General features: G+C 63.4%; 2 protein-coding genes across 3 annotated transcripts; one reads left to right on the top strand and one right to left on the bottom strand.

Annotated features, from left to right (window-relative positions):
• The first annotated feature begins 5,884 nt into the window (after positions 1-5,884).
• SOHLH1 (spermatogenesis and oogenesis specific basic helix-loop-helix 1) lies at positions 5,885-10,164 on the top strand. Of its 2 annotated transcripts, none has more exons than XM_073805686.1 (8): positions 5,885-6,010; positions 6,335-6,472; positions 6,899-7,046; positions 7,566-7,633; positions 7,722-7,765; positions 8,434-8,611; positions 9,103-9,173; positions 9,776-10,164. In XM_073805686.1, exons 1-8 carry the CDS (start codon positions 5,946-5,948, stop codon positions 9,991-9,993), a joined length of 930 nt encoding a protein of 309 aa, XP_073661787.1. In that variant the 5' UTR covers positions 5,885-5,945; the 3' UTR covers positions 9,994-10,164. The 2 variants fall into 2 exon arrangements, with proteins under 2 accessions (XP_073661787.1, XP_033715185.1); XM_033859294.2 differs by having other exon boundaries at positions 7,530-7,633.
• Positions 10,165-16,716: 6,552 nt separating this feature from the next.
• LOC117312817 (uterocalin-like) lies at positions 16,717-18,435 on the bottom strand. The gene is made up of 5 exons (XM_073806943.1): positions 18,340-18,435; positions 18,103-18,236; positions 17,773-17,846; positions 17,306-17,416; positions 16,717-16,889 (listed from the first exon to the last, which is right to left on the bottom strand). Exons 1-5 carry the CDS (start codon positions 18,433-18,435, stop codon positions 16,717-16,719), a joined length of 588 nt encoding a protein of 195 aa, XP_073663044.1.
• Positions 18,436-24,114: the final 5,679 nt, after the last annotated feature.

Below are 24,114 nucleotides of genomic sequence, written 5' to 3'. Positions count from 1 at the left end.
GCTGACCCTGCTGTGAAGCCTGGTGCGGGAATCCACCCCTCGAGCTCCACCAAGCTCCCCTCGAGCTCCCCTGCCCAGCCCTCCCTGGATCCTCACACACCTACACGGGGTCTTCCCTCTCCAAGCTAAAGCCCAGCCCCCTGAGCTGCCAGCCTTGGCCTCCGCTGCCCCACCCCACCCCAGCCAGGCTCCCCTCTCAGCCAGTCTCCCCTGCTCTGGGCAGGCGGTGGGGTCCCTACCCAGCCTGCCTGACATACCCTTGGCCCTGGCAGCCACTCCACACGTGTCTGAAGCATGACGGCAAATCACTGCAAGGTCAGAGGTCAGCTCCGACCAGGGGAGAGGAGCGCTGTCCCTGCGGACGCGGAGCCGTCTGGGGGACCGAGCCCCTACCTCGCCTGCAGCAGGCAGTCAAGTAGGGCAGGGGCACTGGACACGGGTCGTCAGAAAGATGGGTGACACCTGTCCAAGCAGGGAGATGGGCAGAGGGGCATCCGGACCACGTCACAAGACCCCTCTCTGGTCACTTATTCTGTGCCTGACAGACGCCACCTGGTTGATCCCTCAGGGCAGCCCGAGGGAGGTCCAGGCTGTGCCCACCTCACGGGGTGAACTCCACTTCCCAAGGATGCCACCTGCACAGCCTGCTCTCAGGGCCCCTGCCTCTCACCCAAAGCTGTGCCCCTAGGACCCCACGGGTGCCAGGCCTGCGCTGTCCCTGCAAAGGGACCGCCCTGACCCTTGATGTGTGGCTGGAAGCTTCCCCTTCCGGTCCTGGTCCCTCACCAGGAACGGCCCTTAAAGACCATTCGCTCCACCACTCACTTGGCAAGCTGGGAAGCCAAGTCCCACAGGGAAACAGCCGGAGCACCTGGCCTTGAACCCCAGCATCCACCCCTTCTCCGGCCCTAGAACAGCTGACCGAGCGGGACCCAGAGTCCAAGGTTCTGCCCAGCCAGGGAGGGTCACACACAGGGCAGCGGCTGTGGGTGACCTGGAGTCTGGCTCCTGGTGCAGGGTGAGGGGCAGACGTGTGTGCCTGTCCTCTGGGGCTGGTGGGGTGGGGAGGGCGCCCCTAGGACAGGGCCCTGGGGCAAACCCCCGTCGGGATTGTCACCGCTCTGCCCTTCCTGGGGCGCCCACTGGCACGGTGCCCTCTGTGCCAGTCACCTGGACAGGCAGGAGCTTCGTGGCATCGTGGGACACTGCACAGGGAAGGTCGGCTCCCAGGCCACCTGGAAGCCCCTGTTAGTTAATTCTCTCCTCACACAGATGAATAAGCAAGGACCCTGAAAGACAAGTGACCAGCCGAAAATCACCAAGCGACTAGAACCCAGGACTCCTGCCCTTCATGTGACAGCCCACCTGCACCCCACACCCCAAACAAGGCTCTTAGGAGGAGCTGCCCTTGAAAACCCACTTCCACCTGGGGAACCTGGCCCCTGTGCCTCGCTGGGTACAGCGCTGCCACCCCCACTGGCTCCTCCCCCAGGCTTGACCAGAGGGGGGGCTGGGAGGCCAGCAGGGCACCTGGCCCCTCTGGCATGCCAGGCACTCCAGCTTCCTGCCCGCAGGGTCTGCGCCTCGTGGTGCCTGGGAGATGCTCACAGCCCCGCAGGTAAGAATGGCCACACTCTGGCCACCTGCTGGTCATCTGAGTAAGGGCTCGCCTCACTGCGACCGGGTCCTGAAGGGCACCCCTGTTCCCCACGCTCCCCACGCTCCAGGGTCCTGGGGAGCAGGTAGTCCTGGGAAGTGGGGATTTGAGGATGAGGGGCCCTGGGGTGGCACGAGCCCCGTCCGGGGTCCCTCCACGGAGGGCACTGCAGACCGTACCTGGCGGCGCATCGGCCGTCGTCGAACACGAAGGTCCGGTTGGTGTGGCCCCCGCCGCGCGCCCCCCTGTAAACACCCCCCGGGCTGTGCGCCCCGTCCGGGAGCGGCATTGGGCTGGCGGCGGCTGCGACTCGGAGCCGAGGAGCAAACGAGTCGGGAGCGATTGGCGACTTCTTCCCCCGCTTTGCCCTGAAACACTTTTCTCTGGTTACGGTGGGGGTGGGAAAAAAGAGCCTGTTCCAGGGTCGGTTCCGGCGCCTGTGCTGGAGCGCCCCCTGCCGGCCGCGTCGGGAACCAGGCTGGGGACGGTGTGGCGGACCGCCCGCATCCCACCCCGGGGACCCGTCTCCATCGCGACGCTCGGCGCCCCCGTAATCCCGGGAAACCGGACAGAGGCTCTTCGAAGGCTAGAAAACCCTAAGAGCGCCCCCAGGGGCAGGGGTGCATGGTGGGAGGGGCTCCGAGAGGGCTGGGGGCCTCTGGGCGCTTCCTGTTTAAAGCGCGAGCATCGGCGATGGCGCCTGCGCTGCTCGATCCTGCCCTCGCTCTGAGCCGCTGGGAGGGGCGGCCGATCAGCACCTGCCCCACCCCCATCCCCCCACGGCACCTGTCACTCCTGCAGAGGCCTGCACCCAGACCCCGTCTGTCCGTCCTCGCGGCACACCTGGGAGGCCGCTGGGCCCGGAGAAGGAAGGGAGGTCGGACCCCTGGAGGCAGGAGTGATTGCACGCTGCCACCTGCCGCCGCCGGCACCTCTGCGGCGCGCGGCCGCCCTGCTCTGCTCTCGCCGCAGCCCCACACGGAGCACCTGGCAAACAGGCAGAGGAGGGCCCGCAGCCTGCTGCAACCCCACGACCCAAAGGAAGGCATCCAGGAAGCGGGGGGATCCGCTGGAGGGCCCCACACGCTCACACTGCCACCCTGGCTCAGCTGCTCCCCGCCCCCGCAGGTAGAACCCTCTATTCTGTCCCCAGTGCTGGCCTGACCCTCACTGAACCATAAGCGTGGCGGAAACACAGAGGAATAGACAGGGAAGGGAGGCGTCTCCCAAAGAACGGCGAGGGACTGCGGCGTCAGGCGGGGGTGGGGGAGCTGAGCCAGCATCACCCGCGCAGCTCATCTCACCTCACGGCCTGGGGCACCAACCCAGCCACCCACAGCGGGGTGGTCAGTGCAGGGGCTGTCAGGGCGGAGCTGGGCCAGCTGATTTGGAGGGTGCATGGCATGTACTTCGTGATCCTGACATCTGCAGGAGTCTCAAGTCCCATCCCTGTTTACTTCCAGAAAACAGCAAGCTGAACAGATACTGTGTGTGTGCGTGTGTGCGTGTGCGCGCGCGTGTGTGTGAACTTGGCAAAGGCATGGCTTGCCCCCAAGTCCCCAGAAGGAGTGCAGCCTGTCCCCAGGCTCATCCTCAGTCTTACCTCTTGGGCACTTTCCCTACTTCCTCCTGAGAGGAGGATGCTGCTGCAAGCGTGCCACCCACCCCTGGCCCCCAGCAGGTCTCTGCCCTCCCCCAGGACTCCTGCCAGGGTGTGTCCATCTTGCGGGCCCCTTGGAGGTGCCCTCTGGCTGGCTGGTCCACGAGATGACTGGCATGCTGTCAGTGACGGGAAACTCTGGCAAGCCCGGTAACATTCCTGAGAGCTTCAGAGAAACCAAAACTTGGCCCCTCTCTACCAAGTAGGAGCCAAGCCCCTAGAACAATGACGTGTCCATCCCTCCCCAGCCAGGAGCAGGAAGGGGAGAGAGCCCCAGGCCCTGGCTTCCAGCCCACCTGCTCCAGCAAGGCAGCCCAGCAGATGGGATCTCTCCGCCAAAGCCCCCACTGTGCCCCTGGACACCCGGGCCAACATGCTCTGCGGGGTCTGCCCTGGCACTGCCCTCTCTTGGGCACGGGGGACCCTCCCAGGGCAAGGAGCCGGGCTTCTCGCACCTCCCGTAAATGCCGGGCCGTACGTGCTGGCAGAACCGGCCATCCCCAGCCTTCCCTGGACTCAACACAGAAGCCAGGCTGTGGGCTGCGCAGGACTGGACAGCAGAGGCCCTGGAGCGCCCCCTTCTGTCGGGAGTGCGGGCCTAGCACATGGGCCCTGGCCTCCTGGCTCCCCAACCTGATCTCCGGCCCACCCATCCTCACAGCATCACCCTCGATCGCGAGGCGACTTCTGTCCCCTGCCCAGCCCTCCCTTTATCCCAGGCCCGGCCTCCTGGGGTTCTGCCGCCTCTCCTGCATGGCCTGACTCCACGTGCAACATGTTACCGCCCCCGCCAGTCCCCCAGCATCTGACCTGCGGCCCCAGCCTGGGCTGGCCGGCCCCTCCCCCATGCCACCTTCAGGACTCAGCTGAGCAGAGTGGAGACGTGGGCCCAGGCCCTCAAGTGGCAGGACCTCCCACGGCTGCACTTCGCCCATCTCTGGGTGCTCCCGCCGCCCAAAGCCCCACCCCAGGACGCCCACCTGCAGGCCTGAGCCCCTCCTCGGTTGGAGACAGGTTTCCGGCTTCCCGGGGGGCAGGGGCTCTGCTCTGTCACCTGGTTCCGTCCCAGGCCCAGCACCTGGGGCGCACTTTGACCACCACAGTGACACCTGCCCCAGCTCCCTCTTGCCTCGCTTCCCTGTGAACTCGCCCAGCAACTGCCCCCCACGCCCACAACAGCCCACAGCACTGCTCTGAAGTCCTCCTGACTGAAATAGAGCTTTAGTACCCTCCCCTCCCCTTAAAGGTCCACCTCTCTGAAAAAGGACCACCTCTCTGAAAAAGGACCAGTCTCCACTTTCCCCTTCCTCCCTCCCTTCCTTCCATCACTCCTCCAACAAAGCCCCGGTGGGCTTCATGTCCAGCACTGGGACGGCCCCTGGAGACCCGGCGAGGTGCGCACAGACCTGGAACCACTCACACTGTGCACCAAAAGCGGGCAGAGTGAGGTGTTTGGGGAGCTCCCCGCCCAGAAGCTGCTGGAGACGGGGGCTTCGTGGAGTGAGTCTGCATCTGGAGGTGGGGGGCGGGGAGGGAGAGCAGGAGCGAAGGCCTGTGTGAGGGCAGAGCCAGGGCTCAGCCCCGAGAATGAAGGTCCGGGCCTGGGGCAGGCAGGCGGCAGGGGTGGGAGAGGCAGGAAGGCCAGCCAGCCTTCAGGCAAGCCCGGGTGCTAGGGAAGGCACAGAGAGGGTGCCTGGGATCGGAGACAAGGCTGGGAGGCGCCTGCAAGCCTCCTCGCTCCTGAGTGGGCGGTGGCACTGGCTTAGGCAGAGCTTCCCCTGCAAGAGATGCCATCTGGGGGACGGGCACAAGTGAACCTTGGACCTGCAGGCCCTCAGAGGCAGGTGGGGCCCTCTGCCCATCCTGAACCGGCCGGAGTCCCATAGATCTTGGCTGACCAGCCTCCCCGCTCCCATCTTAGCTCCCCTACCTGGGCCTCAACGTCCCCCACGGGCCACACTGATCCTGAAACCTTCTCCTCCCACACCTGTAGCTCCCCGGCCCCTCTGCGCTCAGGTAAGTCCAACTCCTCCTGCCACACAGGGGATCCTACCTGCCCACCTCACCCACGTGCCAGCCCAGGGAACCGCCTGGGCTCGCGTTCTTTCCTGCTTGGGACGCTGCCCAGCTCGCTCCTGAAAACCACCTCGCCCTGAGGACACCCTCCTGCCCCTCCCTCCACAGATTCGTAGTCTACTTGGCCCCCCCAGTCGTGAGACCCTTGAGGGTAGCGCCCAGCTCGGGGGCTGGCACCCGGGGGCGCCCGCGGTGGGTAGCTGAGGGGAGACCCCACTGAGCGGGAGCTGCGCCGACCACCCGGAAAGGGTGGAAGAAGCCCACCTACTCTGACCACCTACCCCAGCCGCCGCTTCTTTCTGGCAACTTCTCGGCGAGCGGAGCTTCACTGCACGCGGGCGTGGGGCGGGGCAGAGCGCATGTGAGGGAGGCGGGGCGCGTGGGGGCAGGGCGCGCGTGGGGGCGGGCCAGGTGCTGCCTGGGCGGGAAGCACGTGGGGGTGGGCCGAGTGCACGTGAGGGGGAGGGGCTGCAGGACGGCCTGCGCGGGGCGGGGCGCACGTGGGGGCCCGGGCGCGTTGCTGGCCTCTCCACTAGCTCCAGCTGCGTGCCTATGGCGTTCAGGGCTCTTGCGTCAGACGCTGGGCTTCCCGGAGCCCCCGGCTCCGAGGGGTGCAGGTGAGAATTGGGGGGGGTTGCCGGAGGGGGTCAGCTGGAACGCCCCTGCTTGGGGGTGCTCGGGGTGTCCAGACCTGGCGCTTCTATCCAATTCAAATGCACCGAATCCCCGTCCCCACCTAGCTTGGCCCGCCTGGGGCAGAACCCCGACCCCCGGCCCTTTGGGGGAAAGAGGGAGGAGTGCCAAGAGGTAGGGCCCAGGGCCGTGTTCCTGGGCGACCCAGGCCTTGTCCTGCGCCCGCCTCCCAAGATGTCCATCACCGCCTCGGGGCTCCGGGGGCGTTTTCTGGGATCACAGAGCCCGGCGCTCTTGGCTTTTTTCAGCAGCGGCCCTTTCCTGTTTGGGACCCAGTTACGCTGTGAGGATCTCTGCCACGGCTCAGGCCAGGCCAAGGCCCCTGCGGTGGCCAAGGGTCCAGTCTCCTACCTCCCACGGAACGTGCTCAGCGAGAGGCAGCGCAGGTGGGGGCCGCGCAGTGGGGTTGGGGGTCAGAGGAGGTCAGGTTTGTGCCCGCGAGCTGGTTTCAGGTGGCTGGGACAGGCTCGTGCCGTCTGTCGGGTAAGGGAACGCTTAGTACACCCCCGAGGTGAATATAACACACGTTTTTGGGGGTGGGGGTCCCAAGGGCCACCGTTGCAGCCCTTTCTTTGACCTGAAGTCCTGGGCACCTCGAGGTTGTGCCACCGACACCCCCAGGCAGTGACGGTGCAGGCTTGGGTCGCCCGCGGCGAATATCTGGATAGCCTGCAGCTTGGGGTCCAGGGCCCTGGGCCAGAGTGTGTGCTGACACGATCCCTAAAGGGCTCAGAGGGCTCTGGTGGCTGCGGTGCTTTTTCCGGGTCAAGGCCAGACTGCCCCATGGTCGGTGGTCACTTCCCTGGAGGCAGGAAGCGGATCTCCTTGAGCTGTGAGCGCCTGCGGGCCCTGCTGCCCCAGTTCGACGGCCGGCGGGAGGACATGGCTTCAGTCCTGGAGATGTCGGTGCAGTTCCTCCGGCTCGCCAGCGCCCTGGTGCCCGGCTGGGAGAAGCACGCTGTGAGTTGCCCTGCGGCAGCCCTGTCAGCTCTCTGGGGGGAGCCATGGGCATCCCCCCCTATGCCCCGGGCAGCTCTGACCACCCGGCTGCCTGGCTTCCCTCTGCCCTCCGCCTTGCACTGCCGGGGCTGCTGCGTTTCTGCAGACACGCCTCCGTTTGTGCACAGCACCTCCTGCGGGAGCCCCGGGGACAAGCCGTGTTCTCCAGTTATGTTCTTTGTACTTTTGCCCACGGTGCCAAGGCTGGTATGGGTAAAAGGCCCATTGCTGTGAGGTCCCCAGGCGGGCATGGCCTTCAGCCTCCCTCCCGCCCCCACCCCCCAGTGTTGAGGACACGGTCTGCACTCAGGGAGGACCTCTGGGGCCCTAGGCAGGGTGGCCAGTGAGGGCCCACAGTCTGCTTTTTTCGTGGGTTTTCTGGTTGATGGTCTCTGTTGCGTTTTTTTGTGTCTATTTCCGTTTTTGGTTCTTGCTTCTACGAAGGAGACATGGCACACGTGGCAGAAAGATGTTTTGCAGGTGGCCCTGGCGAGTCAGACCCCAGCAGGTGCCCCGGACCCCGGCGTGGGAACGTCCAGCGTGACCATGTTAGTGTCCCAGTGGGGCTAGGGGACTCCCGGGCATGGTGTGTGCGCACTGTTCAGAGGTTTCTCCTTCTGTCTTTGCGTGCTTCAGGCAGCAGGCTTCCCCGAGCCGTGCAGCTGCGGATGTGGACGACGGTAAGGCCCCGGTGGGGGCGGCCGCAGTGCTGGGTGGGCCGCCGGCCCTGCCTGGTGAGCGTGAGCGGGCCCTTGTCCTCCCGTCGTGCCGCCTCCGACGAGGCCCCCAGGGCAGTGTGATGGCTGCACTTCCCTCATGCTGGATGCCTGCCATGGCGGTTGGTCAGTGCTTGGACCACGGCTGCCAGTCTGCGAGTGCCACGGGAGGCGAGACTGTGCCTTCCCCCTCCCCTGGTGTGTTCCTCAAGGCGGGGAGGGGGTCTTGCTGTCGCCAGGGCCAGCAGCAGAGCTGGGCCCCCCAAAGAAGGTCGGGACTCAAGCTCAGGGTGTGAGGGTGCAGGGATCACACAGCACGGTGGTCTGAGGGTGAAGTCCTTGGTCAGGAATCACGGAGATGGAGGAAGAGGTGGAAGCGTGAGGGTCCCCAGGTCCGAGTCCCCCATGGTTGACCTGAGGCCGAGTCGGCATCTCCACCAGGAAGCCTCCCTGGCCCCAGGTGTCAGGTGCTTCACCTCTGGCCATCTATCTGCTCCTGGTTACTTGTTGGTTTTTTGCTCTTGAAATTCATGGGTTCTTTATGCAGGACACAGTGGGCAGGGACTCAGGTCTTCAGAGGAGGGCTGCTCTCCAGGTGGGGAAGGCTGACCCACGCCTCACTTCCCCCCCAGAGCCGCCCAGCCTGGTCCTCCGGTCTCCAGGCCTGAGTCCCTCCAGGGCCCTGAGGCCGCCCATGCTGTGGTCGCGGCAGCCACCCTCCCCGCTGGTGAGCGAAGAGTCTCAGAGCTGCTTGGGCCGGGCTGGGTCCCCAGGTCAAGGGACTGACAAGGCCATAACGCTGGATGCCAGGTGGGTGTCCCAGTGGTGTGTGCGTGACCCGCTACATGCCTGCTCCCAGCCCTGCCCGAGCTCTGCCTGGACCCCCTGCCCGGGAAGTTTCTGCCCCTCACGTCCTCGGTGTCTGCCTGGATGGCCCAGGCCGCTGGCCTGGTCCCGGAGCAGCCAGACCCTGCCACGTATGTGGCTTTCTAAGGTGTTTCTGGAAACGCTGTTGTCTCCTTAACGGTCATCCGTTTTGGTTGACAGTAAGTGAGTTTGTGTTTTGCGAGCTCTACCAGCTGGGGTGTGGGCCGGGAGCTGCTGGGGCTGGAGAGGAAGCAGCAGCGGGCTGGGCTGGCTCGGGGCAGGCAGGAGGGTGGGCTCAGGGTCCGGCTGGGAGGGCGCACCCCGTTGTCTCTGAACCCACAGCTGCCTTTCAGGGCCCATGCTCTTCTGTCGAGGTGAAAGGCCTGGGGTCTAGCTGGGGTGACTCAGGGTGAGGGTGTCCTTGTTGCATCCAGGTCTGTGTCGGGGTATGATGTCGAAGACGGGTCGTCCTTTCTGCTGACGGCCAGTCCTGACTGGTGGCTGGGTGAGTGGGGGGTGCTCGGCCCGGGCCACCTCCTCCCCTAACTTGGGACAGGCTTTGGGGTCTGGGTTGGTCCTGTTGCGGGCTGGGCGGGCAGCTGGGGCTGTTGGGGAGATGGGATGGGGTCCAGCTTGCTGTGTGACACTAAGGTCTCAGCGTCTGTCTCTGAGCTCCCGTTTTCTTCTCTGCTGGTGGTTTTGGGGACCACTGGTGGGAACGACAAGCGGTGTGTGGGGAGTTACCTGTGCGCTCGAGTGCACGGCAACACGGGGTTGCGTGTGTATGGCTGCAAGTCAGTTTCAGAGCCTTCTCCCGAGACCTCGTCCCCACAGAGGCGTCTGGACGTGCGATGAGTCCCGTCTCTGCAGGATTTGGCTTCATGGGGTGGGGGAGCCCCTTCCTGGTTCTGCGTCTCAAGCAGGGCCGGCAGGAGTGGGCCCACCCACCTGGTCAGGGGTCCTCTGTTCCCACCTCAAGGATGAGCAGAGGGCTTCCTGGTTGGGTGGGACAGATGGGCAGAGGGGGGCCCCCTTCTGCACACTGAGTCCACTCTGCGTGCCCTGGGGTACCTGCCTGTTCTGCTGACACGTCCCGTCTGCTTCCAGGGTCCCTGGAGGGCAGAGGCAGCAGTGCCCCTTTTCGGGTCCCCGCCAGGAGCAGCGTGCTGGACAGGGCAGAGCCCAGCTTCCTGGGCGACCATGAGCCCGGCTCCCAGGACCCCCCCGACGGGCCCCTGGAGCCATGGAGCTCAGACGTGAGCTGCCCCAGCTCGGCCCTGCGGGAGGAGGTAGACACCATCTTCCCCGACTTCTTTGCTTACTGAGGGCCGGGTTGCGCCAGGCCGCGGGGCACGGGGCCTTTGCAGCAGCTCCTGCCGCATGCTTGGGCCTTGTCCTTGGGGTTTGGGCTGCAGCTGTGCTCTAATTCCAGCGAGGCTGTGGGGCGGGGGGCTGGGGAAGCGGAGGCTGGATATTAAAAGAGGAAAAGCAGTGTTTCTGGAGGAAGCAAAACTTGTGTAGATTTCGTGTAATTAACGCGATTCACTGGGCAGATGGTGCAGCTTCTGTTCAAAGTGCAGCCACCCCTGCCTGGGGATTTGTTCCTATGATGTTCCTGGCCTGGGGGATCCCTAAATAACCCGGCCCTGGGGCTAGGGAGGGGAGGGGTCCACAGATGGGGAATTGTGTCCTTGGTCTGCTCCCCAAGAGGCAGGCGTGGGACCCAACTCCCTGCGCCCGTGAGGCTGGTCTGAGGGGCCCCACAGAGGTCCATTGGGGAGGCCTCTTTCCGGACCAGCGGGGGCACCTGGGAAAGGAACCACCTCTGCCTTCGAGGTGCTGGCCTTGGTGCTCCCCGTGCAGGGCCCGTTGGGGGGCGTGGGACGGAGGCCGCTTGGCTTTCGCGTCTGGACCCTTAGCTGCTCCCGTCCCAAAGGATCGGGGAGGCACTGGCTTCCTGTAAGGAGTGACCCTGCCTGAATCCCATCACCTTTCAGTCACAGCGAAGGCGGTGCCAGTCTCTGACCCAAGCTGGTCAGGGGCTCAGCCCACCCTGATCCCTGCTTGTCCCTTTCTGGAGCCCTGGGCATCTTCACCCCAGCACCCTGGGAGGGAGGCCCGGGAGCTGGGACTCAACTTGTTCAAAAGCCTGACTGAGACCCCCAGCGGGTGGGTGGACCCACCCTGACCTTTAAACTCCCCACTTAGACCTTTAGAAGGCGAGGGGCAGGACCCCATCTCGGGTGGCAGGAGGGCTCACTTGCACTGCCTCCAGCTGGTGAAGGGGGGGGGGGGCGCGCTCGGAGCTGGTGTTGAGAAGGGTCCAGGGGCCCAGGCAGGCTGGCGGGGCCAGAGCAGGGGTGGGTGAGTGGCGCCTGCCCCATCGTGGGAGGAGAGCAGCCGTCAACCCTGCACCCGGGCCAGGGTCCTGGGTCGGGTCCCGCAGGCCCTGGGACCACGAGCACAAAGCTGCTGCGTCAGACAGGGCGCCGCTGCAGACGCCCACACGGGACGGGCAGTGCTGCAGACGCCCCGACGGGACGGGCAGCGCTGCAGACGCCCCGACGGGACGGGCAGCGCTGCAGACGCCCCGACGGGATGGGCAGCGCTGCAGACGCCCCGACGGGACGGGCAGCGCTGCAGACGCCCACACGGGACGGGCGTCGCTGCAGACGCCCACACGGGACGGGCGTCGCTGCAGACGCCCACACGGGACGGGCAGCGCTGCAGACGCCCAGACGGGACGGGTGCCGCTGCAGACGCCCAGACGGGACGGGTGCCGCTGCAGACGCCCAGACGGGACGGGCGCTGCTGCAGACGCCCACACGGGACGGGCGCCGCTCCAGATGCCCACACGGGACGGACGGCCGTCTGGGGCCAGACCTCCCTCACTGCCTGGGGGAGTGCTTGGAAAGCTGACCCCTCTCCAAGGTGGGGAGAAGAAAGGGCTGCCGCCCGGGCCTGGTGGGGGCTGGGCTGTCACGGCTGCTGGAGCGGAAAGGAGCTGGGGGTCCCGGAAACAGCTTGCTTTCCACCCCTCCCCTGCTCTGGCCCTTTTCTAAGCAAATTACCCTGTTGGCTGCAGTTGGGTGTTCGGGGTGGATTTAGAAAGCACGGTGGTGACTACAGGCTTGTTTTGGGGAGTGAGGGGGTTTCAGCATAACACCCCCAGCTCTCTAGGTGACCTGCTCTCCTCCCCCCACCCCCAGGGGCTCCCGGAAGTAGGACAGTGGCTGCTGCTTGCACGGAGGGGGACGTGGGGCTCGGCAGGACCCCAGACACCCTCAGGCTGCACCGTCTCCCAGGTCCACCGACCTCTCAGCCCCGGACATTGTTGCTGGGCAGTGTCTGTGGCTGCGCCTTGGGGTCTGTCAGCCGGCTGAGCTGGGAGGTGGCCAGCTGCTCTGCCAGCACCGCCGTCCACCCTCCCCGAGCCCTGCCTCCCCTTCCTCTGCCGCCTCCCGCCCTCCCTGCTGCCCATCTTCCTCCTTGAACTTCGAGGCCACCTTGGGTCACTCCCCATTGGTGTCGTGGTCAGGGTGCTCAGGGCTGCCCAGGAGCCTCACACGGCGTCTGGTCACGGGTCCTGACCTGGAGCCTGGCACAGCCAAGGGCCTCCCTGCCCACCTGGGAGGGGCCGGCCACTGCTCCTCCTCAGGGGTCTGGAGAGCACAGTGCCAGGGCCTTGCCTACCACCAACGTGACCTTTTCTTGGTAAGGCCAGGCCCATCCTGTCCATCTCCTACCCAGGTGCCCAATGAGTGAGAGAAATGGTTCCCTCGCTTCAGGCCTCAGCCCTCCCGAGACCCTCGCCCAACCAGCCTGGCCTCAGTGTGCCCGCCCCCCACCCCCCGTGGGGGGACACCTGGGCAAAGGACAGGCCCCACCTGCCCTGGAAGCTGGACTCTACAGGCCTGAAGGAGCCAGAAACAGGCTCAGTCTTCCTCCAGCCCCGCCTTTGGTCTCTTGAAACCCAGGACACCTCGTCATCCCCCAGCGGGCGCTACAGCCTGTGCTGTCCACCTGGGCACAGCAGGGTGCCCATGGCATGACAGGGTCCCCAGGGCAGCCATGCCCAGGCCCACCTGGCTTCAATGTTTTCTTCAGGGTCGTACCTGACGCTGGGGAGGGTGGGGGCCTTGGTCTGGCCCTCCTGTGCAGGGGTCAGAGCTGCAGCTCACGCTGTGGCCGGGAGCCGGTGTCCCCTGTGGTGCTGGACCTGGTCACCTTCCAGGGCCCACCATGAGTCCCTCCCTCTCCTCCTTTTTCCAGAACCTTCTGGAATCTTTTTGACTCTTCCAGAGGAGAAGAGGACACTTGTGGCCACGTGCTGGTGGACAGGGCGGGGGCAGCTAAGCCGTATGATGGAGGCGTGGGGTCTAGGGAGGTCCCAGGGATGTGGGTCCTGATTCTTCTCTCAAGGGGTCTCAGCAGAAATGGGCTTCGGGGCTGGTGGTTGGAAGGGGTACAAACGGAGGTGGTCCCCTTCCCTCGCGGGCCCTGTCTGGCCGTCTCTAACCTGTCTGGGACCTGCGGGTGGCCCCAAGCTCCTCGACACAGGCAGCTGGTGCCCTCGGAGCTGCGGACCCTGCAGAGGCAGCAGCCCAGGGAGGCCCTGGCGCCCACAGTGTCCACTCGTGGACCAGCGGGTCAGCGCCCCACCTGCTGCTTACGGGGCTGGAGGAGGTGGCATGTGCAGAGCCATGGCAAGGGGGGCCTGGGCTCCCGTGCATTCCAAAGCCGCTGCCGTTGGATGGGGCCTGGGTGCCAGGGCAGGGAGCACCCAGCGAGGCCAGAGTTGGTGTCTGGTTTGTCCGGGGCCTGGCCAGCCCTTCCTGCAGGGGGTGCCCTTGGTGGTGCGGGTTCTAAGGACCCTCCCCGAGCCCCAGGGGCGTGGCTGGCTCCGCGTCTGAGGGCGGTGGGAGAGAAGCTTCCGGATCATGTGAATCTCCCCCGTCTCTGCTGATGGGGTCGAGCTGACGTGCCCAGTTCCTGCATTTGCCTTCGGGAGAGTCAGGCCAGGAGCTTTCGCTGAACGGATGGATGCCCTGTGCTGCCTTCTCGGCGCAGAAAACAATCCCATTACTTCTCTTAGAAATTGTATCTTATCATTGTAAGCGTGGAGGTTGGTTGCACTCGATTCATTTGAAACGCTGGGGATCCTAACCCGAAAAGGAAAGCTGTTGGTGAAGGGCGGGGTGGCAGGTGGAGGGGACACCTCGCCCAGAAGCTTCAGGGCCTGTCCCCAGGCTGATCTCCGTGGCCACGAAGCTGCCTGGGGCAGCCGGTGGTGGTTTGTTTCCCCGTGTTGGGGTTTCTCTGGGTGGGCCCTCCGAGGGCATCGTTCCTCAGTGAGTCCTTGCCCCCCAGCCTGCTCTGGGCCTGCTCGGGGACTGTCCCGAAAGCGCCCTGTTCCTGGGTTTGGGATGGACGTTGGAGGCCAGGTGATGGCACAGTGGCCACCAGGACGCAGACCCTTCAGCAAGGAAGAGGGGCGTGGGACCCTGGAGAACGCCCTTGGCCTCTTTGCGGGGCCGAGCTGGGCCGCTGTCCTGTCCCGGTGCTTCCTGCGGTCGCGTGCGGCCAAGCCGGCCAAGTGCGTGCGCGCAGCCCAGATCCCAGGCGGCTGGGAAGTCCCTGTCCAGGCTGCCCCCCCGGTAGCCCCAGGGGTGCAGCGCCTGTGCTTCACGGGGGCTTGTGAATTGGGGCGGGGGGCAGCTTATTCAGAATGCAGCTCCTCAATCAGTGAGGGGCCAGGGGTCAGGATACCTCCCGGGCACACGGCCTCTGCTGGGGCAGGTGGCTCCTGAACCCGGTGCCCTGGGTGGGGTGGTGGAAAGGGTTCTAAACAGCACAGAAGGACACGTGGGAGGAGTGTCGGGGTCTGCAGCGTCTCCACCCCTCATGGAGGGCAGCTCCGGGGGACGAGTCCAGCAGCATCACAGCCACAGCCTGACTCCCCAGGGTCCTCTGGAGGACACGGCTTCCCATTCCCCGGTCTTCTCTCTTTTAAGGGCTTTTGCTTTACAAATGGGGGAGGGATTCCAGGGCTAACAGTGCCCCCAGGCACGTCTCTGGTACGTTTCAGGGTCTGAGCAGGAGGGTGTGGGAGTTCTGTCCTTGGAGGTCGTGCCTGAGGGCGGCTTCTTCCTCCGTGGTGTCAGGGCCCAGCACTCACCCCACCGTCCCCATCAGAGCATCACGGAGCCTCAAAGGACAAAGACCAGGCTTAGAAGGCTGTCCCCCACCCCTGCCACCAGCACGTCCTTTTATATCCATTTGGGAAGCCCAAAGCAGGGCTGTGACCTCTGCCCCAGATGCCTTTGCCTGGCCCGTCTGAGCACGCGCCCGCACGCGTGTGCGTGTGTGTGGTTTGTGCGCGACCGTCTGAGCCTCTGTGTGTGTGTGTGACGTGTTTTGTGCGCTGCGGGAGCCCCTTGGGATCCTGGCAGGCCTGGCTTCGCACAAATGGCCCCCTGGGCTCTTTCCGAATGCACTTGACATTCCCACGCCTGGTGGGCAGACTCAGCTGTGCCAGGGGCTGGGTGTTGGCTGGCTGATACCCCTGCCTGTGACATGTGCCCCGGGGTGCTGGGAGCCTGGCCCAAGACACGGCCTCGGGGGACTCTTGGCCACCGGAGAGAGCCCCCTGGCCTGGGGTGACAGTGGCCTGAGGTACAGCCCTTGGGGGAGCAAAGGGGCTCACCAGCTGTGGGGCAGGGAGCTTCCCTGAGGCTGGGATCCAGTGGAGGGGGCCTGGCTGATGGGGGACTCAAGTGGGCCGCCCGGGCCCTGGCCCCAGGTGGGAGCCCTGGCTGGCACTGTGTGCGTCGGAGGGGGGCTTAGGGGGTACCCACCAGGCTCTGGCAGCTCGAGGAGGGTAAGACACGTCCTTTGCTGCCTGCCCAGCCACCGTGTCCGCCCCTAGGGCCTCAGCCACTGTCATTTAGGGGAGACCAGGGTGTGGTCTGAAGGGGCCCCTAACCTGCAGGCGCTCTGCTGGCCGACCCACCGGAGCTGTGCTCTCTGCCCGGAGACCCCACTGCCGGGGTCTCACCCCACAGCACCACCACGGGGTGAGCCCTGGGGCTGCCACTGCCCGCAGCCCCGAGCCTGAGGGGACCAGGGTGGCCGTGGGGCCTGGCCTCGCCCCCTCCCTGCACCATCTCCCAGCTTTGCGCTCTGAACGGTGTCCTGGTGAACCTGTAGCAGCTTCTCCAAACCCCGTGGACGTGAGTCCAAGGCCAGCTTGGTGTCGCCAGGAGGGTCCCCATCCCCTGTCCCCAGCAGCCTTGGCCTGGGATGGGGTGTCAGTGGGCAGCTCCCGGTCACCATGCTGACACTGGCCACGCTTGTGTTCGGGCTGAGGCCCCCCAGAGCACACTGGGTCCGAGTCAATCATTTATTGGACACAGCAAGACAGGCCTCCAGGAGGGCGGAGGCTGCTGCTAGGGGGTGGGGCAGCTGAAGGGCTCCTTGGGTTAACCGAGATTTTCTGGTCCTTCGGTGCCTGGGAGACACCCCTGTGAACAAGCGGGGGTGCGGCAGGCTCAGTGGTGGGGGACGGCGGGGGCAGACCTGCGGGAGGGGCGGGGCACTGTCTTGAGAGCCAGGGCAGCTGGCTCCCCACCGCCCCGGGCCCTCCCGCGGGTCACGGCCTGGGGGCGTCTGTTGAGGGACAGAGGAGGCGATGGGGAGGGGCTTTTGTCACAGGCAGCCGCGTGCCAGGCTCTGGACCCCCAAGGTCTGCCCTCTATAGTCTTCCACCTGCAGGCCCACCCCGAGTGTGTCCACAGGCCCCTCTGCCCCCCCGCTGGCCCTGCCCGTGTCAGCCTGGGTCAGCCCCGATGGGCGTCCCCACCTTGGGTCCCTCCCACGCCCCCCGGCACTGCATCCTGAGTCTCCGAGAGGGCCAGGCCCCGCGTGGAGCAGCTGGTAACGCCTGTGCCGAGCGGCACCTGCCGCCGACCCCCACCCCCAGGGGATCCCCTGCTGCAGTCCCCACGGGGTCAGAGGTCACCCACCTGGGCCCGGCAGCCTCCCCGTTGTCAGGCGCGAGGGCAGTGATCTGTGGCGAGCTGAGCGGAGGTCCGAGGCTGGGGCAGGCGTGGGCACGCATCAGTTGCGGTCACTTTGATGATGTTGGTGGGGTGAATCCCATGGCTTCTACAGTAGTTGGTAAACAGCAGCAGGGCGTCCGGGCTGGCCTCGCGTGTCCGGCCTGGGGGCACAGTGCCAGGGGCCGTCTGTCTTGCTGGTCATTTGGGACCGCGGGCGGTGGGGTTCTGTGGGCTGGGAGGCTGCCCTCTCGGGGTGTGGGCGTGGCTATGGGGGCAGGCCCAGCGTTGGGGTGGGGGCAGGCCTCTTCTCTGGGTCCTGGTCGTTGCTGTCTCCTGTCCTTTGTTTACTCCACATTGGGATAAAGGGCTGGGGCCCCAGGACAGTCTGAGGGTGTCTGGGTCCAGACGGCCTCGAGGTGGCCGGGGTCCATCCTGTGTCTTGCTGCCTGTGGCCCGGTGTCCTCCCTGGGGACTGGGTGTCCCTGGAGGGGGCGGGGGGAGGGGCTCGCCCTGCCCTTGCGGGGTGGCGGGTGGTCCACGTGTGGGCACAGGCAGGCAGGGGTCTCTGGGCACTTACTCAGCAGGTTCACCACCACCACCTCCTTCTCACGTTTCTCGCGGTGGTTGCAGAGGATGACGTAGCTCTTGGGGTCCACTTTTTCCAGGAAAAGCCTGTTCTGGTCGGCATCTGTGACCCCGGGGGTCAGGGTGGGAGGCGGGACAAGAACCAGACCCTGGGACCCCTCTGGTCCCTTCACAGGGCTGGACGACTTGCTCTTAAGGGCCAGCCGAGCCCTGGGCTGGGCAGGACCGGGTGTGGCCCTCGGGCCCTTCCCGGACGCCTCCGCCCACACGTGCCCGCCACTGCTGCCGGTGCCACGGGGGTGCCGTGCCCAGCCCGGGGACGCCGTCTCGAGGTGGGCGTCCCGGCAGCGGGGCTCCTGGCCACACTCCGCCCCAAACTGGGGGTGGCGTGGGGCCGGGCAGACGGGGCCACACTCCACCTCCAGCGGTGGGGCTGGAGGATGGCGAGTCTATACTTACCCTCCAGCCGGTACTGAAATTTCCTTTTCGTTTTATTTGCCATCATCGTAATTGGGACGCATGCACCATTTACCCTGGGAGGGGGTGACAGGTCGCCTTGGAACCCGCGTCTGGAAGGCAGGGCTCGGCCTTCTCCGTGCAGCCCCTCGGTGGGACTGGGGGAGCTCGGCCACCCTGGACCTTGGACTCTCGTGTCCATCTCCAGGCAGCGAGCCCCTCGCCCCGCCCCACATCACCTCTGAGCCCGGAAAGCAGGCTGTGAGGGGGGCGGGGGACAGGGTCGTGCGACTCACCTGGGCTCTGCCCTGCCCGCACCTGCCCCTGACTTACTTCTTGTGCAGGTGGAGCTGCAGGGCCCTGGGGGTGACCTGGATACGGTGGACGAGCAGCCCCGCGTCCTTGTCCTCCTTCAGGAGTTTGGGTTGGTTGGAGGCCATCCCTGCCAAGAACCATTCGCCGCTGACCTGGGGAGCAGAGGGGGGGACGCTGGTGCCGGCCGGCCCTGTCCCTGTGGCTGCTGCCCCCAGCCGCCTCTCCATCCCACGCCCGACGCCCGCGGCTGACTACCAGAGTCTCGTTGAAGTTGGGGTCCTGGGGCCCCCAGTGCAGGGCCTGGGGGCAGCCGAGCAGGGTCAGCCCCACAGCCAGCAGCAGGAGGCTCATGGCGAGTCAGGGGGGCTGAGGGATGGCCGGCGGCACCTCGGACAGGTGTCCAGAGCCCGTGGTGGTGGCCCTTTTGTCCCCTGCCGGGAGAGGTTCCTGGCCACGTGGTGGGCTGTCACCAGCCCCCTCCCATTGACCACAATTACCTTCTATTTGTTGAGCCTGCGGCCAACAATGGCCACTTTGCCCTTGTCCACAGCCCCCCTGCCCGTGCGTGGTGCAGTCATGCTGTTTCCAGGAACAGCGGGTGTGTCCGCCTGGGCAGGCTTCCAGGGTCCTTGTGTTCCCATCAATGATCAAGTCACAGAGCCGCTTGCTGACCTGGGCAGCCCTGAGGTCTCCCTTCTGACGGCCACCCAGACGTTTGTGTGGCTTGGTCATGGGGCCCTGGGACTCGGGGGGCGGCCCCGGGGGAGCGGCAGCCCTGGATGCCCTTCCCCACTGGGGGTTGACCGACGACCCTGGCTTGGGGGACAGGGGTGGCTCCGTGACACGGCCTGGGCCATGCTGCCGGGCGCTTCCCCTGGAGTGGACCATCTGGGCAGAGCCAGGCACAGCGGGAGTGAGGGGGCTGCAAGCGGGAGCCGGGATGTGCCCCATCTCGACTCCCCTGCTGGAGCCTGACTGAGTTTGACTCCCTCGTGCTGCACAGGGACCCCCGGGGCCGTGGGGCACAGGGCACAGCAGCGTGAGTGCAGACACTTCCCGCCCCCCCCAACCAGGGCTGTGTCCTTAGCTCTCTGAGCCTCAGTTCCTCACCTTTGAAGGGGCAATGACGATGCTCCCTGGCTGCTGGCTGCCGGCCCGTTTCTTGGCTGCAAGACCCTTCGAAGATGCTCGTGTGGGGTCTCCCATCCCCCTCCCTCATCCCCCACTGAAGCGGTGGCCTTGTGCAGCCGACTGTGCCCCAGGTAGAGCCCCTCCTTTGGTACCGCAGTGCCACACCTTGGTGTCAACACTGGGCAAGGACATTACGAGAAAGGAAAAATTGACGTCACACCCACCCATGAACGTAGGTTCAGGAGCCCAGGTAAACACCCTACAGCGAATCCAGCCACATCTGTGGAAAGGAAGGTACTTTACAACCTGTAGGGTTCCATCCAGAACTGCTAGGTTGGTTTAGGGATCGTGAATCAATCCATGATTCCATCACTTAATAGAGCGGAGGGAAAATCCTCTGATCGTGGTATTAGCTGCAGGAAAGGCACTGGATGAAAGTCAGGCACTATTCATGGCAAAAACTCATACCGCTCTAGAAATTAACGGGCGCGTCCTCATCTGATTAAGGGGTTTACAAAATACTAGGGCAACTGACCTCTGTCTTGGTGAAGCATCAGAAGCTTCTAGGAAGGGAAAGGCAGAAGGATTTGCAAGGAAGTGGCGAACCTGAGATGGTCCTAGGTGACGTGACCCCGTGTGGAGGATGTCCAGGTCACCTGCAGGTGACTTGTTCAGATTCATTAGTGAGTTTAGAAAGGCGACTGGCCATAGGCTCTGTACACAAAAATGAACTGTTTCTATACACGAGCACTGCATACTTAGAAAATGAAATTTAGAGAGACTTCATTTACAACTCAGTGAAAAAAATCAATTAGCTGGGAACAAATCCAAGGCAACAATGGTGCCAGGCTTCTGCACAGTAAACCATAAGCTAGTGTTGAGAAATTAAGGTAAACTAGATACGTTCATACACGTGTACGGGGATTAGAAGCCTCAATACTATAAAAATGTCAGTTCTTTTCCTAAGAACAATAGGGTCCCAGTTGAAATTCCAGCAGCGTATATGTCTTATGGGATTCACCAGCTGATTCCAAGATGTCTGAAAATGCCGCAAGTTAAAAATAGCCGGGACTCTCCTGAAGGTCAGCTTGGTAGGATTGGCTCTCCCAGACTCCTGTTCTCATCATGAGCTTTCGTGCTGAAGCCAGCGTGTAATCTGTGTGACACTGAAAAAGAAATGAACCCAAAGAGCAAGAAACAGACCCTCGAGTCCGCGTACGGGCACTTCTGAGGGTGAAGATGGTTCTGCAGAGAAATGGGGCGAGAGGCAGCCTTTTTCATACATGGTGCTGGGTCGTCTGCTTGCTCATAAGGACAAGAGTGAACCTTGACCTTGACCTTGACCTTACGTCAAATACAAAGATAAATTCCAGCAGTGTTAAGAGTTGGATGTGCCCCACCCCGGGGACAGGTTGAAGTTCTAACCCAGGACCTCAGAATGGGACCCTGCTTAGAGGTAGAGTCTTTGCAGAGTTAGTCGGTTGACATGAGGTCACAGGGTAGGCCCGACTCAATGTGACTTGTGTCCTTGTAAAGATGCCAAGTGTGGCGGCTTCCCTGGTGGCGCAGTGGTTGAGAGTCCGCCTGCCGATGCAGGGGACACGGGTTCGTGCCCCGGTCCGGGAAGATCCCACGTGCCACAGAGCGGCTGGGCCCGTGAGCCATGGCCGCTGAGCCTGCGCGTCCGGAGCCTGTGCTCCGCAACGGGAGAGGCCGCAACAGTGAGAGGCCCGCGTACCGCAAAAAAAAAAAAAGATGACAAGTGTGGACACAGTCGTGCAGAGGGAGGGTGACTGGAAGATGACCACGTGCTGACAGAGGTGGAGGTTGGATGGATGTAGCCACAACCCGTCCTCCCCTCGAGCCTTTGGAAGGAGCCCGGCCCCATGGACACCTTGACTCGGGATTCTGGTACCGGGAGGACAACGCTGCTGTCTCAGCCCCGTCTGTGGTCCTTTGGTGCAGCAGCCGCAGGACACACACGGCAGGATAGCGGTCAAGGTCCCGGCAGGAACAGTGAGCACATCCAGAGGGGTAATGAAAGAGCGTTTGGGGAAAGGGCTCCCGAGGAATTGGTGGGAAGGGTTAGGAGAAGCCCACAAGGGAGGTGTTACCGCCCTGGGCTCAGGGGCCTCGGGGGGCAGGTGGTGGACTCTAGGCTGCAGGTGTAGGCAGGGCCCCCAACAAGGACACAACATGGCTGAGGTGCAGCTTAAGGGAGGGGCAGTGGGGGGGTGAGTACCCCAGACTCTCGATCCTGCTCCCTGGGGGGCCTCCCTTTGGCCGAGTCCAGCTGGAAGCCACCAGTTGCTGCACTGTCAGAGACTAGAGCCCCATTCCCTGCAAGACACAATGAAGTGGGTGAAAAATTCAGCCCCAGGGTGGCAGAGGTAAACTACTCACGTAGCCAAGGGTTCCTGTCCACGATATATAAAGAGCAGCTGCTAATCAACAAGAAAAAGACACAACTGTAGAAAATGGGCCACAGACCTCAGTTATCATTTGACAAAGACACCAAAACCACGAGAGAGTGTTTTAGCCCCATTAGTGGTCCAAGAAATGAAAGTTATAATGAGATTTCAGCCCCACCCCCACCCCCAATGCCCTAAATGACTAAAACTAAAATGCCTGATTGAAACGGAGCAGGACCCCTTGGTCCTTCCCCACCATGTCCTCCGCCAGCCTTTTGTCTGTGGAAAAATTTTAGCCAAAGAATAACTTTAATCAGAGAAGTGAGAAAATGCAGAAGCAAAAGAAAACAGTCAAAGGAGACCAAATAATCATAGTTTAGTCATTAAGCGAAGTCAGGGACCTTTAGCTCCTCCTCAGGGGCTACGGATAATATTCTGAGCCACATCCTGTGAGCTGTCTCGTAGATACTGAAAGCCCACCAGGTGGAAGAAGCTACCTACATGATGACCAGACTGTAGCCACGACATAAGCTGCCGCAGTTCTGAGAACTGGCCTCGAGGAAATGGGAACAAACCGACCCTGGAACTGAAGACTAACTGTACCTAAAACAGTGCAGATGACGCTGGTCAGACCACCGCAGGACCAGTTTCAAGGTGAGTGGCAGAGCTGGCTGTGCTGTTTCTGCATGTAGCCCCCTCTCTCTGTCTGTAAAACCTCTTGTCCCCTGTCAGTGGGGGGCCAGTCGGCCTTTGGACACGAGTCTGCCCTCCCCCCTCCCTGATCCCCGCCCCCCACCCGGTTGCTGGCCTTGGAAATAAAGCAAACTTTCCTATCCACCAACCTTGTCTCTTTAACGGCTTTAGAGCAGCGAGCAGCCCGATCCCACTTGCAGTTACATGATCGCACCAGTGATGACAAGGACGTGGGTCAGCGTGAGGTGATGCTCTGGGGAAGGGATGCTGGTCAGTTCACAGACACGGGAGAGCCATGGCACGGGCCGCCGAGGCCCCTGGATACGCCCGCCGCTCTCCTGGGTGCCTCCCCACCCAGGTCTGTGCACAGAGCCCGGCCTGGAGGCCGCCCCAGGGTCACCGACAGAAGACCAGGCGACAGAGCTGTGGGCTCTTCACACGGTGGCTCTAGAGCCGTGGGAATGGGGAAATGGGGACTCACAGCTGTGCCTGTGGGGCCTCCTGGGCGGTGGATGCACGGGTTTGCCGTGCGATGATTCTCGGAGCTGCACGTGGCTGTTCTGCACTTGTTTGTGCGTTGTACCAAAATAAGTAGAATTCTTTCTACTTACAGCAGTGGAGCTCTTGTGTTGATTTGATGCCTGTTTCCCCAGAGGTTTTCTCCAAGTCTCCACCCGCCCCAGGATGAGGGTGACCTGAGGGTCTGGCAGCGTGGGCGGCTGGACAGTCGGGGACACCCTCCACCAGCCCAAATGGGAGGGGCTTTGTTGAGCTGGGAGCCCCCGGCCAGTGGAAGCGCTTTGGGAACAGAGTAGTAACAGCGGGTGTCCGGAGACTTTGGCATTTTGTCCGTGCACCGTGGTTCCGCGACTACAGAGGGTTTCAGGGGTGTCCACGTCGGTGCGCCGTCCGCTGCAGTTGGTGAGCGCCCTCTGCCAGGCCCCTCTACTCCAGCTTGACAGGACTCTTGTCCCCAGGGCTGCTGGATTTTGTCATTCATCTCCACTCTGCAGCGAAGCCATCCAGTGAGGTTTTAATTTTAGATATTATATAAATTTTACATTATCATATATTTTATATATAATATTTTATATTAGAAACGTATACATGTATATTTGAGGTCCGGGATTTCTCTTTATTTCTTTTTAGAGTTTTATATCTCGGAGGTGTCCCATGGTTCTGTTCTCTTTGAGTGTACTTCTCCATCCTATTCCTGAACATACATACTCAGGAAGCTGTCTGGTGTCTCCAGCTCTGGCTCACCAGGGCAGTAGCCTGCGTCTGAGTTGTGTTTCCTTTCGTTATGCGTTTGCTGGTTTGGTGTTGTATCCGGATGCCGTGAAGGGTGCGGTTTAGATCCTCAGTTCTGTCTTGCTGCTCCCAAGAATCGTTGGCAGTCGGTTTCTTGGCTGGCTCTGTTCCCTCCGTGCGGTGGGTCAGAAGTGTCTGTCCATCCTTTCGGGCCTGGCCGGGCTTCAGGTCTAGCCTCCCACGGGGAACCAGGAGCTGCGGGGACTCAGGGCCTGCCTTCCACGGCACTCTCCCTCCTGGGGTCCCCTTTCCTCCCCAGCTGGTTCTTTAGGCCAGGAAGACCCAGAGTTCCTGTCGAGTGTAGCCACCCAGCCTGAGCGAGCAGGGCCCGTGCTCAGACAGAAAAGCTGCTTAACAGAAAGGGGAAAGTCAGCCAGCGCTCTTTTCTTCCCCCAAGGCCAGCTTCTCTCCAGTTTCCGCTGTCTGTTGGTCACTCTCCAGTACCTTGGAGAGTTGTTTTTTTATGTTTTCTGCAGACTTGTCA

The sequence above is a fragment of the Tursiops truncatus genome, chromosome 6 (assembly GCF_011762595.2).
Source record: "Tursiops truncatus isolate mTurTru1 chromosome 6, mTurTru1.mat.Y, whole genome shotgun sequence".
In the NCBI taxonomy this organism is placed as follows: domain Eukaryota; kingdom Metazoa; phylum Chordata; class Mammalia; order Artiodactyla; family Delphinidae; genus Tursiops; species Tursiops truncatus.
This window is presented reverse-complemented; position numbering and strand designations above follow the sequence as displayed.

Bases quoted from the DNA above. Each gene is read 5' to 3' on its own strand.
- SOHLH1 (XM_033859294.2), top strand. From the start codon at position 5,946: ATGGCGTTCAGGGCTCTTGCGTCAGACGCTGGGCTTCCCGGAGCCCCC. The intron at 6,011-6,334 runs GTGAGAATTGGG...GGCTTTTTTCAG, and splicing joins CCCGGCTCCGAGGGGTGCAG to CAGCGGCCCTTTCCTGTTTG. The intron at 6,473-6,898 runs GTGGGGGCCGCG...CCCTGGAGGCAG, and splicing joins CTCAGCGAGAGGCAGCGCAG to GAAGCGGATCTCCTTGAGCT.
- LOC117312817 (XM_073806943.1), bottom strand. From the start codon at position 18,435: ATGAGCCTCCTGCTGCTGGCTGTGGGGCTGACCCTGCTCGGCTGCCCC. The intron at 17,847-18,102 runs GTAAGTCAGGGG...ACCCCCTCCCAG, and splicing joins CAGCTCCACCTGCACAAGAA to GGTAAATGGTGCATGCGTCC. The intron at 16,890-17,305 runs GTAAGTGCCCAG...CTGTGCCCCCAG, and splicing joins GGTGGTGGTGAACCTGCTGA to GCCGGACACGCGAGGCCAGC.